At 45.1% G+C, this 17,054-nt stretch overlaps 1 protein-coding gene across 1 annotated transcript in view; it reads left to right on the top strand.

The window, feature by feature from the left end:
- Positions 1–12,021, top strand: part of LOC146809040 (uncharacterized) — a 91,978-nt gene extending 79,957 nt beyond the window's left edge. Inside the window, exon 2 of the mRNA XM_085615848.1 lies at positions 7,469–12,021. Within this exon, the coding sequence (XP_085471974.1) occupies positions 7,469–10,514 (3,046 nt within the window). The 3' untranslated portion in view covers positions 10,515–12,021. The remainder of the gene's footprint in view (positions 1–7,468) is intronic.
- Positions 12,022–17,054: the final 5,033 nt, after the last annotated feature.

Below are 17,054 nucleotides of genomic sequence, written 5' to 3'. Positions count from 1 at the left end.
GGATGCTTATTTCCATGTGCCCTCAATTCCACGCCACAGGAAGTACTTGCGTTTTCGGGTGGGTCTCAGGGATTTCCAATTCAAGGTCCTGCCCTTCGGCCTCCGATCAGCTCCACGGGTCTTCACAAAGATCCTGGCTCCGGTGGTTGCTCATTTGAGACTGACGGGGATACAAATATAACCGTACTTGGACGATTGCCTCATCAAATCTCAATCATCCCACCAAGCGACTCTCGATACTCAGCGCTGCCTCGATCTGTTTCAGTCTCTAGGCTTGTCAATCAACTTGCAGAAGTCTCAACTTACACCAGCTCTGTGCAAGACCTTTCTGGGTGCGACCATCGACACAAACACGGCTATGGCCTTTGCCTCGGTGGAACGTCAAGCACGAATTCGACAGCTTGCAAGCTCCATTGCAGCAAAACAGTCAGCTTCAGTCCGCACATTAAAGTCTTTTCTGGGGATGGCGTCCTCATGTATCGCTTTGATCCCCAATTGCAGACTGAGGAGTCGTACCATTCAGGAGGAATTGGACAAGCAGTGGCGTCAAGTCTCCGGTTCCTTCAACGACCAGCTCGTGGTAACATCCCGCATGGTGCATGCGCTGCGTTGGTGGGCCCGTCCTTCCAACATCGCAGCAGGAACATCTTTTCTAACAACAGCCCCAGAGCTCGTCCTTACCACGGACGCATCCATGGAAGGCTGGGGCGGGCATCTTCAAGACTTATCTATCAAGGGCAAGTGGACACCGGCTCAGCGTGTCTGGCACATCAACAGATTGGAACTAATGGCCATTTTCCTGGCGTTGAAGTCCTTCCGCCTCCAGCTCCAAGGGAGTCGGTCCTTATTCAGACTGACAACACCACCTGCATGCATTACCTCATCAAGCAGGGCGGGACAAGATCTCCGCTGCTTTCACGCCTGGCTCAGAGGATTTGGAGCTGGGCCTTAGCCCATCACATTACTCTCCAGGCAGTCCATCTGCCCGGCATTTCCAATACCCTGGCGGATGCACTCAGTCGGTCAACGTCATCGACCCACGAGTGGGAGTTACATCAGCCGGCTCTGGACTTTGTCTTCGGCCGTTGGGGTCGCCCGAATATAGACCTGTTTGCAACCCATCAGAATTCCAAATGCCAGTCCTACGCAAGCTGGTTTCCCCACAAAGGATCGTGCGGAAATGCCCTTTCGATCAATTGGTACAGAACATTTGCGTACGCTTTTCCGCTGATCCCTCGAGTGTTGCGGAAGATGCGGCAACAACCGTCCCAGATACTCCTCATAGCTCCACGGTGGCCGCGGCAAGCATGGTTTTCGGAGTTGCTCCTCCTCTCCCAATGCGAACCCATCCTTCTTCTCCCGAGGCCGGATCTGCTAACGATGAAGGAAGGATGGATATGCCATCCGAATCCCAGTTCACTCAGCTTGTCAGCCTGGAACCTGAGCACCTTGAATTTGCTCATTTGAACATTCCGCCAGCCTGCAGGGAGGTGTTAGCTAGGGCAAGGGCGCCCTCCACAGTGAAGACTTATAAGCTAAAATGGAAGCGGTTTTGTCTTTGGTGCGCATCCGCTCACATTCATCCAGTGCACGCCTCCCCGGAACGCATTCTGCCGTTCTTCCTGCAGTTAGCGCAGTCTGGACTGTCACACTCTACCTTGAAGGTCTTTCTAGCGGCTGTGAGAAGTTGGCCTGATGTATGATGTCACTAGTTCTAGTGTACACCTTATATCAGTCCAAACAACCCTTATGGTGATTGGTTGTAAAGTCAACCTTATAGACCAGCTATCCTAGTGGTAGCATGGACAAGAGCAGTCTTAGGCTAAACTCTGAATGGCATGTGAAGCCAGCTGTGATACCATATATAATCCCTTGAATACCAAATGAAAGGACACCACAACGGATATATATATATATATAAAATAAAGTGTATTTATTCTAGTCAAACCCTCTGCACTCTTTATGAGATTCGAGGTAAGTACAACACAGTCTTATTCAAGCATACATTAAGTCACACAGGTAAGTAATACAGTTAGGCCCTAGGGGCCACGCAAACCATATACTAAAGAAGTGGTATAAGGACCACTGTCACGGAAATAGGATAGGCCTAGGCCTAGGGAATCGCTGGGGCTACACTGCACTAGCAACAGTTAGGAAGTAGGAGGCCCACGGGATTCGTGTGCAGAGTGGAAACACTCACGCGTAATGCGTATAATCGATACAAATAGTACAGTTTTTAAATAAGCAGTTTAAGGACACTTCTGGAGCAGCTAGGAAGTTGAGACGTGAAAACTAGACACTAGGATAGTCAATACCCCGATGAGCACCGGAGTACCCAAGTTACCTAGCCCACAGGCTGCGGGTGCATAGGTGTGAAGTTGCGTCGGGTTTCGTCGTCGACTCCTATGGATGCCTGAAGAAAGATGCTGACAGGCAGTCAGTGAAGAGTGTCCGGTGGATCCCAAGGCTGGGATCAAGAAGGAAGGGTACCTGCAAGCAGAAGGGACAGAGTCAAGGTCACTAGCCAGTGACCACGTGGAACCAGGAAGGAACCAGGCGATGTCGCGAAGATGCAGGCGTGAAGGTGAAGCTTGTCGCAGCAGTCACGGGGACCAGGAGGCGTCGAGGACGACCAGGACCAGGAGGTGAGCTGTCCCACGAAGGCTCTTGTTGTCGGCGGCGTCGATGTCGAGTCAGGACCCAACAAGCCGGGGCAAGCGGAACCCACGCAGGAAGATGGACTTGCTTCTGGTGCAGACCAGGAAGGTCTGGGGTGCTTCCCTTTCACAGAGGAGCGGGAGCCAGTCTGGAGGAGCCAAACCAGCAGTTGAAAATCAAAGGTGTGTCGTCACAAAGGCTACTAGCCAACGGGCAAGCAACCGGACAGACGCGGCAAGCAGGAAAATGCAGAAGGGCCCCACGCAGGACTCGTGGAGTGTGGGGGGCTGATCTTCGGTGCAGATTATGCTTGGGGTTGGGGCTTCTCAATCCCCGGTGCACAACTTCGAGGGTGCCTCAGAAGCTGCGCTAGAAGATACTCGCCACTTTTCCCAGGTAGCCGGTCCCACGTCTCTTGTCGCCTCCACGGATCTCAGCTCGGCTGTGGATGTGGATCAGGGTCGGAGAAGTCTGGAAGTCAAGGCTCTGGTCGGGCTCTGCAGTCGTTCCCACGTAGGACTTTAGCAAAGCAAAGGGTAGTCTCTTGATGGTGCCTGTTTGCACAGGGTAGCCACTCCTTGGCCACAAGGGAGATTCTTCAGTCTTCTTCTTTCGCCGAATGTCGAACGTCCAGAGTTTCTGTTCAAGATGCAGGTTCAGGATAATCTAATCTCCTGGGGCCCAGCTACCACTCTTATCCAATCTGGGGGGGCTGGGTTACCTGCTAGGTCACGCCTTATGGGTGGGACCTGGGAGGGGGGTGTTACACCCCCTTCCCTTTGTCCAGTTTCGCGCCAGGACTGGGGCTGGAGAGCCCCAGCACCGGTTTGAACTGGACTATGCACGGGACACCTTGTGTGCCCCAGGCATGTCTCATTCTTTTCATCCCTCCCTGCCCCAATACACTAAGGCCTGTCTGGGGTGGTGCTCGCACCTCCCAAGGCAGGAAACCTATTGTCCAAGCCTCCCTGGCCGGGATCACTCCCAGCAGCAGGAGGTCAGACTTGTGTCTGTGGCAGCGGCATCCATTTTGTGATGCTGAGGCTTTGGTTAGAGTTAAACAGCAAAGTAGGATTTTAACATGTCTCTCCCTCTAGAAGGGAGGAATAATATCCTCATCACCAGAAATGGTATGGGGGTATTATTCCAAAGTGTTGGACACCTTACAAGCCAAACCATAGTTACCATAACCGTTTAAGATTATAAGGCACTTTAAGAGTATATGGTAGGCTATATCATAGAACAGCTATAAGGACATGGCTCCGAAAGCTGCAGACAAGCTCAGCTCATGCTAGAGCACCATCTCACATGTTACCAAGCACTCTGCCTCCAGGATTGTTAAGGCCTGCCATAGGAGTGGCTGATAGGTACACATGTGTCTATTTTAAGGGTAGATATAGGTGTACTATATCTAAGCAAGGGGTGATTACACGACCTTGCCCCAGCTGAGAGATCAGCCAGTTGTGTCATAATGGAAGGCCAGGCCAGGGGTGGCATAATACATGCTGCAGCCCCCGGTAGGTCTAGGGTACACCTATGCCCTGGGTACCTAAGGTACACTGTACAGGGTCCAATAAGGTGATCCTTACCAATTGGGTATGTACCTAGGGTACATGGAGTCCATTTTAAGAGAGAGCAGACAGCCTGAGGCCCTGAATGGCAGGATCTCAGGCCAACTAAGTCAAAAAAACAGCTAGACACTAGGCAAAAAGTTGGGGGTAACCATAGTCAGATATCCACCTTCCTACAGCGGCAATATCTCGCTTTTGACAGGATGGCTCGTCCTCTCTCTATTCATCTAGAGTAATACAGAAGTTTTTCAAGGGCCTCTTCCGAATGTTCCCGCCCATTCGGCAACCTCCACCCACGTGGCGTCTGAACATTGTATTGGCTGAGCTCATGAAGGCGCCCTTTGAGCCAATCCACTCGGCGGATTTCAAATTCTTAACTTGGAAAGTGGCCCTCCTCCTTGCTCTGACTTCCTCCCGCAGGGTCAGTGACATCCACGCCTTTACAGTACAACCTCCGTTTCTTCAATTTAGATCGGACTGTGTTATTCTCCGTACTAATCCGGCTTTCATGCCTAAAGTGCCATCCGATTTCCATCTCAATGAACCAGTAATCTTAAAGACCTTTTTCCCGCATCCGCAGTCACCGGCGGAGCAGAGTTTACACTCTCTGGACTTGAAGAGATGTCTGAAATTTGACATTAGCAGAACACAATCCTTTCGCAAATCGGATCAGCTATTTGTGGCCTACGGACGCACTTGTAAAGGACAGTCAGTTACCAAGCCCACGATTGCCCGTTGGGTTTCTTCAGCAATCTCCTTTTGCCATCAAAAGGCTGGTAAGCCTCTTTCTTCTGGAGTACGGGCTCATTCAACAAGAGCCATGTCTTCTTCCACGGCCCTGTTCACTGGTGTACCCATCCACCAGATTTGCCGGGCAGCTACGTGGTCCAGCAGGCACACGTTCACGAAGCACTACTGCCTGGAATCGATTAACGAAGCAGACACAGCTGTGGGACAAGCAGTTCTACGGAACCTGTTTAAATAAGGTGAGCCTCTGCTACTTCCCTCCTCCTTGGGAATTCTTATTGCATATTTAATACATTGTTATTGTATTACAGGCAATATGATTACAGCCTTCTATAAGGCTGCTTGCTGCTCACTATTCTATTCAAGCATGTGAATCTATGAAAGACACCCCAAATACTGGAGAAGAACAAATGTTACGTACCTGTAAACTGTGGTTCTCCAGTATTGGTATCTTTCATAGATTCACCTGCGACCCACCCTCCTCCCCTCAGAGGCTCTCTTCTCCTCCTTCGGCTCTGTTGTTACTCTAGTGCTACGAAAATCTGAGGAGCTGAGCCTCTGAGGAGAAGGTTCTATAGGGTGCTTGTGCCTGATTGGCTGGAGTTTGGACTATAAAACAACATTGATATGTCAGTAAAGTGATTCTTTTTCTCAATGCTTTCCTATGTGTCAATACTATCCTATGGTATATTTTCACTTGTTATGCTAGTTCTGAAATGTATATAAGGTTTACTTGCATGCGTATCTGCTATTATGTGGTTATGTATGTTTATGTATATACATGACACTTATTGCTTTTTATATACCGTGGGACTCCCACTTCGACGACGGGGAATATTCAAGCATGTGAATCTATGAAAGACACCAATACTGGAGAACCACAGTTTACAGGTAAGTAACATTTGTTCTTATCATGCCTCGGCCATTCAGGGAGTTTTAAGTTCTGTCGTTCTCAGCACGCACACTAACAGAGTTACTACACACCAGAGGCGCAACTAGAGCCCAATTTGGGTGGGGGGGGGGGGGGGGGAGGATGTGCTACTAAACATTTCAGAGGTGGCTAATTCTTCCAGCAGGTGTGGAGATGCAGAGGCTCTATGAAGTGGTGAAAAACAACAATGCTTTGTTAACAAGTAAATGGTCTTTTAAAGACCTGTGAAGTACTCAGGTGCGGCTTCAATAAGACGGTCGACAGCCTACAGCAGCCTAAAAACTATCTGTGTATGTGCCAGAGAAGCTGTCTCAGCCCGGGCTGACACACACGATGGGGAGGGGGAATTTTGGGGCTGAAGCCCTTTGAACCCTATGGGCGTTACGCACATGCTACACACACACAGAAGTGCTGTGGAGTTAGGTGCACAGGCTCTGCAGGCTGTAAAGCGCGCCTCTGGAAGGCGTTAAAAGATCATGCCTCATCTCTGGCCCCTCAGCTCTTCTGTTAATCCCTAGGATTTTGCCCCACTGCGCCACTCTCCGGTTAACAGCTGGTGGTGGCTGTGCGAGCAGTGGGGCAGCAGTGGGTGTGAAGGCTGGAAGACGACTGTGGCATGATGACAAAGAAGGCCACGCCGGGGTGGGGAAGAGGGGGCTGTAGGGCTCACAATCATGCTCTTGTCATCCCTTTAGAGGTGCCCTACTGCAGGAGCCTGCTGTGCAGTCCGCCCACGGCTGCCCCAGCCGTTATTAAGCACTCGAATGCTGCACTGCTGTCAATGCAGCAGCGCGGATCAGGTGAGTTTATCGCTCGTCGCGGTATGTCACTAATTTATTCCTGTAATATTTTGGGGTCTTTTAGGGCTCCGGGGCCATGATTCTGCTGTTTGTTTTGTCCCGGACTGCAGGAGCCTCACGCCAGTGCGGTTATCTTTCTTTTCCGCCCTCTAGCGCCCCCAGGCTTTATACAGACTTGCTAAGAAAGTCAGTATGATTGTTTGCTGGTGGTGAGAACTATGAGGAGAAACATAAAGCTTGCCATCATATGTGCGTATTTTCATATCGTTATATAAGGTAAACTGATTTATGGTGGGTTGCAAATGTCCTGGTCTTTATTTAAGTAATATTTACAATTATTAGCCCTGTTTGTGCACCTGTGCAAAGCTGCTGAACAATGTCCATATGTCCAGTTTCAAAACAACCCCTTGCAAGTATTCCTCATCAAGACTCAGGTGAATCTTCCAGTATTTGATGCTGCTTTGTTGTATTTACATCAAAAATACATTTCAACAGAACATGTACTCGCTATACTTGATTTTACACAAGCATATTCCTTGAGCATGACTTTCACACATAAAATGAGAAATATGGATGTGGCCTAACAACTAGAGCTGCTGACTGAGTAACCAGTCAGTCTGACTGAGTAACCATTTTCAAGTCCTGGCATAGCCTCAAGAATTGCATTGTGGTTTTAAAACGTTTGAGAAGCACTGTATTACTATGTAAGCATGTCTGGGAATTATTAGAATTGTATTTCACATAGTTCTTTTTTCTTGCAGAAGTGACAATAACATCCATGTACCCACCATCCAAGAGATGAACAACAATGTTAAGCACCCCATGCAAAGCACTGTGTCAACAGACAGCACTAAAGCTCAAGAAAGGAAGAGGAGTGCTTCTACCAAACCGCCATCCACAGGTTCAGCCCACCAAAAGGGAACGCATACTGTGGACAAAGTGAGCCATTCCTCTTCTGTCATTAACCCTGTTGTGGATTTGCAATCTTCTGTATTTGGTCGTTCAAATTCCTCCTTATCTTCTATGACTGTGCCAATACGTCTTGATGCACTTTCCTATCTCCTTAACAATGCTCTTATGGGTGCCTATAGAATGGCTCCTCCAGTGCCTATGTATGGAAACCAATGTGCCATGCCTGTGTGCCAAAGTGCAGGTCCGCTCCACCCCAACCCGATGGGACAGGTTACCCCGACAAATTGTGCAGGACATGGATGTTGCTCTGCACATTTTGCAGCTCCAGTGTGCCCTACAGCTCAGTTGCTAACCCATCAGCCTCAAGTGTATCCAGGGAACACGTGCCAGGATTCTTCAAGATTACTGATTAGGCCAACAGGAACGCAGAATGAGACCACTATACTTTACCCACCAGCAGTTCAAAGAGACCCAAATGCGGTATCAATGAATACAAGTGCAGGGTGCGGTGCACCAAAAAATGGAAGTGCAAATGTGATAGAACCAAATAAGTGGAACAACAAGCCTGCTGAATCAAATCTGGAAAAACAAAACCCCAACTTTGTGCAGCCAAGGGGTTCCTTCTCTGGCAATTCTGATGGGCAGAACATGTCTCCCAAAGGAGGCTTTAGTAACTCATCACAGGGAAGCTTTGGGAGCTGGAAAGACAACCAAAGAGGCAACAATTGGTCTGGGCGTCAGCAGAGAGATTTTGACAGACCAATGGGGCGAGCCAATGACAACTTCGGCTCTGGTTCCTGGAGGGGAAATTCGAGGGATCAAAGCAGGGACTCGGGTTTTGGAGGAAAACCCTGGAACTCTGATTTTGGAAACCGAAAGAGAAATCAAGATGAGAGTTCCTGGTCTCAGGATGAAGGCCAGGGTGGCTTTAAGCAAGGGCGCTGGTCCAGTGGTAGAGGAAGAGGAGGTGGAGGTGGAAGAGGTTCATGGCAGCAGAGATCTGATGACTCGACAACACAATCTGAATTTGGAAGTTTCAGAGACAGGTTTAAACCAAGTGCAACACCCAGTCTTGCATCTTCATTTTCTAAAAATGATAATTCGAGCGATGATTGGGAGACATCCTACAAACAAGAAAAAAATGAACCGTCAAGTTCATCTGCTTCAAAGGTTTCTTTAACAGTTGACAAAAGGCCTTCATATTCAAACTCCAGAGCATCTTCAACACCAAACGCTGCCCATACATCTATATTTCCTGAAAAGGAGGATTCAAATGATGACTGGGAGACAGACTATAAATCGGAGGATTCAAATAAAACAGTTTCAAAAGTACCAAGCGAACTGGACCAAAAACCACTGGACTTGACACGTCAACTGGCCAACCGTAACAGAGAAGATGTGGACACTGCAAATGCTACTGTGGCAGAAGCCCCTAAAGCAATGGAAATTGGGGAGCCTGGGAAAGGCAGTGCTACTCTTGAAGAGGAAAGCAATACACCTGAACCTAACATCCAAAAATATGGAGAAAAAAACATATTTGAGAAGTTTATGTCATCTTTTCTTTCAGATACAAAACCAAATAATGAATCTACAGGTAAGTCTGCTTTAGATCAGATGGAAGAAGGAGAATTGAATGACACTTTGGTAAATGTCAACACAGAGCACTTGCACGTGAAACCTATCAATGAAATACCCGTGTGTTCTAGGATTTGTACCTCACCATTACAAAGTGAAACAGAAACCTGCTGTAGGGAAGTTAAAATGCCTGAAGATTTCCAAACACAGACGGAGTCTATAAATACATCTACATTGTTTGAGGCAGGTGTCTCCCAGAAAGAATTGCCAGACACATCTGCCGTCTCTGCAGCATTACCAACACACTCATTCTCAACACCACCTGCAATCTCGGAGACTGATTATTCACAGAAAGAATTGTCACCTAAATCTGCAGTTGCTGAAGTAGGAAGAGCCAAAGCGGAACCTTCCACGGAATCTACAGCCTCTGAAGTAGTTAGTGCAACAGTAGATATTGCAGAAACATGTGCATTTGATGAGGTGGTTACAAAACCAGAAGCCATGACAAAGAAATCTCCTGGCCTAGTCTTGCTTAATTCTGAAAAAGACAATACCAACAAACTTGCACTAGATGAAGTTGTTAATCCACCAGATGACCCTACAAAAAAATGTGAAATCACTGAGACAGTTAGCACACAACAGGACATTACAAACAAATCTGAAGTCTCTGAAGCTCTTACTCAACAGGACATAACAAATGAACCTGAAGTCTCTGAAGCAGTTATTAGACAACAGGACATAACAAATGAACCTGAAGTCTCTGAAGCAGTTATTAAACAACAGGACATAACAAATGAGGCTGACGTCCCTGAAGCAGTTATTACACAACAGGACATAACAAATGAGGCTGACGTCTCTGAAACAGTTAACACCCAGAAGGACATAGCAAATGAACATGAAGTCTCTGAAGCAGTTAACTCACTGCAGGACAAAACAAATGAACCTGAAACCTCTGGAATGATTGTCGCTCAGAAGAACATCACACAAAATTCTGTAGTGTCTGAGGAAAGTAAGACAGAGAAGGGCACTGTAGTTTCAGACACACTTAATGCAAATGACTTAACAAAGATATCGTCTGTCTATGAAGCAGCTGTCATGGACACAGAATTGACGAAGAAGTGTGCAGACACCAATGCTATTAAGAAACACAAGGAAATCCCTAACGCATCTGCATTCTCGGAAGAGGTTGACACAGATTACATCTCAAGGAACAAAGAAAGACAAATTAAGGATGAGGAAGTTGTCACTTTAGTTTTTTCATCAGCTAGAGACAGCAACAAACACATTGTAATGGAGATTAGAAATGCTACGGATGGGTGAATAAATGATCAAAAGAAATGGCGACTCCTCTTTAGCAGGGTGGCTAAATCTGTGTAATTAGGCCACAAAAATTATATTATTGGAAGCAGATGGTTATAGTTCTGGTTAATTTCCATTCAGGGTGTCTTACACAGCACCACTCGAATCACTTTGTTAGGTAAACACGACTTTATGTAAAACCTGGAACATAGCACTCATTGGAATGTTTGTGAACTTTCCTGTTAAGTTGCATCATATGTTTTGTTAACCATTCCATATAAAGTCATACATAAAAATGAATACACAGACACAAATGACGTGTGCATCCAAAAACAAAATACAGATTTCACCCTTATTTATTGCCTCTTGTGTTCAAAGGCAAATTTCTGTGGAAAACATGCACAGTAAGGGCTTCCTCTCCTTTAACCGTTGCTGTTAATAAAATTGAGGGAAACAAAATGTCTTCCCTTCCATAAATAACCCAAGACTTTTATTTTGTTATGGCATGGGAACGAAATAGAGAATAATCTATAGTTGGTCACCATGAGGTTTAAAGAAGGGACGTTCTGTGCAAGGTTCCTGCACCATATTAGGTATTTACCCAGACCCTCATTCTCTAATGTGACGAACTAGGCTGAAACTCTTCTGGTGCCTGCACCCTGTCACAGAAATCACCCCAAAACATGGAAGCGCCCAAACAACAGATTGAGTTGAACCCCACAGTAAGCCTAATTTCTTCAGGGCCTAGGAATTTCTTTTGTTTTGCTCATGGAAATGGTGGGATATAGGAGAGATAATGTGTCACCAGTGAGAAAGGAGGGTAGCATTTAAATTTGCATATCAATTATGTTGAACCTTTTAGACATATGATATGCTAGCTTGAGTTTATGCTTTACATTTGAAGCCGCATTCAACAGCTTAAGTAAGTAGGTTTTTGTAGTTGTAACGTTCAAGGGTGATCTAGAAGTTGTAAAGATGTTCTAAAACAGTGGAGCATATTTTGTTTTTAATGTACATGTTTATGAAACGATTACACAAATGACTTGTGAGTTCGAAATTTCCGGAGAAGTATAGTTCACCAATAGTTTTCTCTGTAGATGTTTTTCCATTAACAATCCCAGTTCCATTACCCGCCCAGGAAATCACTGCTGTTTCCCATGTCATAAAACATTGGGATGTTAAATAACTGAAACAGCTAAAATGGGTTTACTTACAGGGTGTATCTTTTGTTCTGTTTTGTAAAGTAAAACAAACTATTGTGAACGCAAGTATTATACACAGTAATTGTTGAATATAGCATTTGTCAGTCATTGGTTAAGTAGCTAGGACATGTTCACTCTTGACACCCCAGGTGCTGTGTATGTTGCACTGAAGTGCTGCATCAGTAAATTGTTCTATTTTTTCCTACAATACCCTCAGTGCATGCACAAACTATAGCAAGACTAGAAAATGTGATCATTGCCTTTTCAGCCTAGACTTCATTTTATGTGTTTTGATTGCAAATTGGAGACAGTTTGCATTTATATGCTAAGGCACCAATGGTCCATTTGGATGAATAATGTTCTAATTTTTTATTAAAGTTTTTTTGCTGAGACTGTTTGTGTTGTTCATTTTCTCATTTCAAAAACAGGAGTTGCCTGATAGTTCCTGATATTTCTTGCAATAAAATATGGTTCCAGACAAAATATGGTTCCAGACAGTTGCAACTGGTTGTTTTTCTGCCCTGTCACAGTGTTGAATTTTTAAAAATGTGTCTTTTTGGATGGTTTATGGTGCATTCTTATGACGTACTGTGTGAGTCAAACTATAAGACTCAACAGTGATTTAATCCTTGTCCTTACTCCCCTTACCCTTTTTTGGGGCCTCCGTTTTTTATAAAGCTTCGAAGAATATGAACAAAGGTACAAGATTAAAAGCCACATGCTTAGCAATACAATTAATATTACCATCAGCCTGAAAATGTGTAATTGATTGTATAATAGAAAAGTGGTATAATTACTTAGGGCCTAATTTTTAGTCTGGCGGTCTTGATCACCAGACTCGCGGTGGCGGTCCTGCATCAGCCTCATTATGAGGCGGCTTTCAGGACCGGCCACTGCTGCGCTGGCTGTGCCAGGGTACTGCCGTTCCCTCGTGGTGGCTCAGTGCAGAGGGCCTATGTATTATGCAAGACTGGACCGCCACGGTCTGCCGAGCATATTGTGAGTTTACCCTCCGCAGTCCTTTTCATGTCAGGTTCACCGCCATGAAAAGGCTGGCGGAGGCAAAGGATAGGGCCCCCATGCAGCCGCCACCCTGGGGATGCATGTACCCCCCTGTATGCTTCACACCCAGTTCCAGCACGGCATGAACGTCACAGTCCATGCCGTGCTGGAACATTTTTGCCGTTCGCATTGCGGTGCCCTTTTTAAGGGCACTGCGGTGGGAATGTCAAAAGGACCGTCTGCCTGCACGAGTTCAATTCGTAATCAGGTTAGCAGTCTTTGCACCGCTTTGGCGCTGCTGTGCTGATGGAGAGCCGGCGCAGGAGCGCCAAAGTCGTAATCGGGCCCATAGTTACTTCCAATGTGCCTGAAAGATTAAAGCGCACGTATCCTCCAAAGTTTGAAAATAATTGATATAGCTAAATTGATAGCATTTATCAATAACTTATTGGCCACTGATTTTTCATTCACATACCAAGCACAATGATTTCAATTCAATATAACTTTATCCGGTCTAAATAAAAAATAGGCCATAAAAGTACATAGAAATATTACACATAGCTATAGTCACACATTAAAAACAATTAAAAAGTAAGTGCATCAAATAACTGTGCTTGAAATGAGCAGAAAAGTGCGAGTCGAAGTCAGATTTCAAAGCTCCATTACAAAGTTATAGGCAGTAGCTAGATAAAAAAGCATGAGGAGCAGATAGAGAGAGAACAGAAACCTCAAATAGGGTCCGCTATGCACTTCTACTATCCCCAAAGGAAACCTAACATAGTTGGCAACTCCATATACTGAGCTACAATGCACATAAAATTCTAACTCATCTTGGTGTGTCTATCCCTAAGAGCTGCTTTCAGAACGGCAGGGACAGTGAAAACTGTTTCGGGTGAACTTAGGGATGGTAAATAGAGGAGAGCTGGTCTACAGTGTCGGAGGCCTAGCCTCCGTAACAAGGGTATCGGAAAGTGCTTTTGTGCTGGGCTGTGCAATTCGCAGAAGAACATAAAGTACAGTAGTGATTGTGCAGAATGATTATCACAGGGGCAGGAGGAGACTATGTTCCCCTCTGGGTCCTAAAAGTATTTGGAGAGTAGCGACCAATAAATTGTCCTTGCTCTGAAGCGAAAGAGAAGTGACCGCTCCCATCTTGACAGGTCCAGAGACAGATACAAAGGGGGTTCATCTGTGTATAAGAGACTAAAATAATGCAACACCGAGGGTTTGGACAACTTGTGTTTCAGCCTAGTGTTCACATTATAGTCCTTAAATAGTGTTATCACCTCCATCTTGGCATTCTTGGTGATATGGTTGGGTTCGGTAAACCACCAGGATATACCGAGGGAACCAAAAGTATCCCGTATATATCTCAACCAGGGTATGGAGCGTGCCTTGTGCAACGTCAGGCAGTCAGATATAATATCCTTACAGAGCTTAGCAGCTGGGTTTAACCAAATACTAACCCATAATAAAAGTGGCGCCCGCTGAATCTTACCCTCTATGAAACCCTGGTTTAACTCAAAATGGGTAATAAGACTAGAGGCGGACAGCAGTGAACTCGGCAACCATCGCAAAAAGTGGTTTTCTTTGGCCTGTACTGAAATCCCCAGACTCCAGCTCCGTAGGTGGCTACACTGGTGCATTGCATATTGTAAACTTTCAGTGGTGGCAACACAGTCCCCCTAATATGCGGTCTAATGAGGTTGCAGACTATACCAGCGGTTTTGTTTAATTTAACACTGACCTGAGCAAGATGGGGATTCCACGACCCTGATGAACTAAAATGTAACCCTAAATACTAAAAGTTGTCAACGGTCGTCAAAACATGCACATTAATACTCATTTTATTTAGCTTTAGTTTGCCCAGGCCAAAGGACATGTGTGACTTAGAATAGTTAGTATTTAGGTACAGATTGTGCATAAAAGAAACAAAACAGTCCACCTGATGTCTCAGTGCTTTTGGAATGAAGGCTAGCAATACCGCATCATCAGCGTACAGTCAAGCTGGGATTGGGTAGCCTACAATTCTGGGTATATCTGGGTGGGAAGTAGATAAGTAGGCTGTTTAACCGTTGATATATAAAATAAATTATAAAGGTGCCAATATACATCCCTGCCTCATGCCACTCTTCAGAGGGAATTACGAAGAAAGCTCCCCATGGGAATTTAAACGAAGCCGAGCTGATATGTCTGAGTGCAGGCAGAACAAGAAATTCACCAGGGGTGGGTCCACGCTTTGATCCAGCAAGCAACATTAATCAGAGTTTGGTTCTGTTCACTGAATCAAAGGTGGTGGAAGATCCATGAAAACTAAGTAAATGGGGGAGTGCTTGGCCTTAGTATATTTAGAAATAGTCAGAGCCAGATTCAGACATTGTTTGTTGATTCCTAGTTTTGGCTGGAATCCAAATTGGAAGGGGGAGAGTATGTCCTTGTCAGCTGCCCAGTCGACCAAACGATCATAGATTACTCTTCTGATGATTTTAATAGAGCTGTCGATGAGTTATATAGGTCGATAGCACTTGGGCGACATATGGTCACCCTTTTTTAATATAGGTACTATCGTTGTGGCAGATCATGAGGGGGGAATAGTATTAGATAGAGAAGTGTTAAATGTATTCGTGATGAGAGGACCCCACATTTCGGGCATGGATTTCAACAAGTTCATCGGTACCCCATCTGGACCTGGGGCTGTCCCACCCTTACTATGAAGGATGGCCAACTCAACTTGCTGCAAAGTTAATAAAAGTGGGGGAGAATTCTGCAATCTGTTGAGGAGGGTAGCAGACAAAATTGGTGCGTCCTCAGTATGGTAGATAGAGGCGAAGTGGGTAACCCAGTCCTCGCATGAGAAATTGTTTTGCAGAATGGGGTTGAGGGGGGAGTCCTGGATCTAATTATCTTTACTAGGTCCCAGAAGGATTTACTGTCCTTTCCCCAATTATGTCTGTTATTGGAACAGTTTGTTCTCCTGTGATTTTATATACATTATCCAAGGTTTCTCACCAAATATGTTCTTTTACTATATAAATAGCAAATGTTTCAAAGACGTTGCAGGAAAACACAGGTCAGTAAAATCATTATGGTTCCTAAATATCCTCATTTTCCTGGTGTTGGTGCAACTGATGTGAAAACAAATAGTGTTTCTGCAAATTGAGGCCCCTGATTATTGCAAATTTATCATTAATTGTGAATTCTATTTTTGTAGAAATAGAGTGGAGAAAACATAGCAGTTCCTCATGTAGTGTGGGGTAAGCAAGACTCGGTACCATCTACTTATCTTGCAATAGCATGTCACTAGAAACTCAAAATGTTAAACCTTAAATCAGTGTGGCTTCTTTCCTCGTTACCAGTTAATACATAAGATTAAATGTGTATCCATATTGGCATTTAACGGTCTTACATTGTTTCAGAGTAGCAGCCCAAAAATGAATCAGAAGCACTCTTCCCCTACGTCCTATAGGTTTATAGTGGCAAATAAAACTAATAAAAGAGATTGAGTCTGTGGAAAATAGGGGATGTTATGATTGGTAATTTCTAAAACATGAGTATGTTTCGTTATAGTCACTGTGTGTATTAATTTGAATATATCTTGTTCCATTTCATATTTTTAAGTGGCCTTCCAGAGTAAAGAAGAACAGTTATATTTGTCCTGGCCTGCATCTCTAACCAACACCAACAATAGGCATTCTAGAGTGTTTCCTTGTTTGATGATTTCTGCTTGGGGTTTGAGCCCTATTGTGATATAATTCACCCGAAGATCCCTTTTATCACGCTTTCATATAGTCCACTTCAAATATTTCAGAATTTTCTATGAGGATTTGTAGCCTCAGAATATTTTTTTCTGTTCATGTATTATTGACCATGTGATCATTTCACAATATATTTATTGACTTTTGAATGAAGTGATCACCTTGAATCCAAATATTTTTGTGGACACCTGAGAGTGCAAGGTGAAACTTGGGCTAGTCTTTATGTAATTTTCAGTTGACAAGAAAATCATGTCATGGGGCGTGGCTTGAGCCCGAGGAAGATGGCGGCATTCCTGTGACTCGCTTGAGGTGACGGGGCTTTCTGAGGGAGTCTTGAAGGTCTGCAAAACTGCATAATTTATGGTCGGAATGTAAGAGCCTCTAAATGGAAGTATTTTGGTCATCTTTCTGGCAAGCTTTGACCTTTTATTAACCTTTCTGCTCACAGCTGAGGTATCTGTGACAGCTGCTTAACTGCGGCTTGCGTGCTGAGAGAGCCCGGTTTCCTTTCAGTTTGCATTTTCACTGGCAGCATAGATTTCTGGAGGTTAACAAATTGAACTAACATGAGAAGAACTCTAAAGTTAAATTCTGCAGTGATT

The sequence above is a fragment of the Triturus cristatus genome, chromosome 7 (genome assembly GCF_964204655.1).
Source record: "Triturus cristatus chromosome 7, aTriCri1.1, whole genome shotgun sequence".
Classification (NCBI taxonomy): Eukaryota; Metazoa; Chordata; class Amphibia; order Caudata; family Salamandridae; genus Triturus; species Triturus cristatus.
The sequence above is the reverse complement of the archived record's forward strand: the minus strand, read 5'-3'. Positions and strand labels throughout refer to the sequence as shown.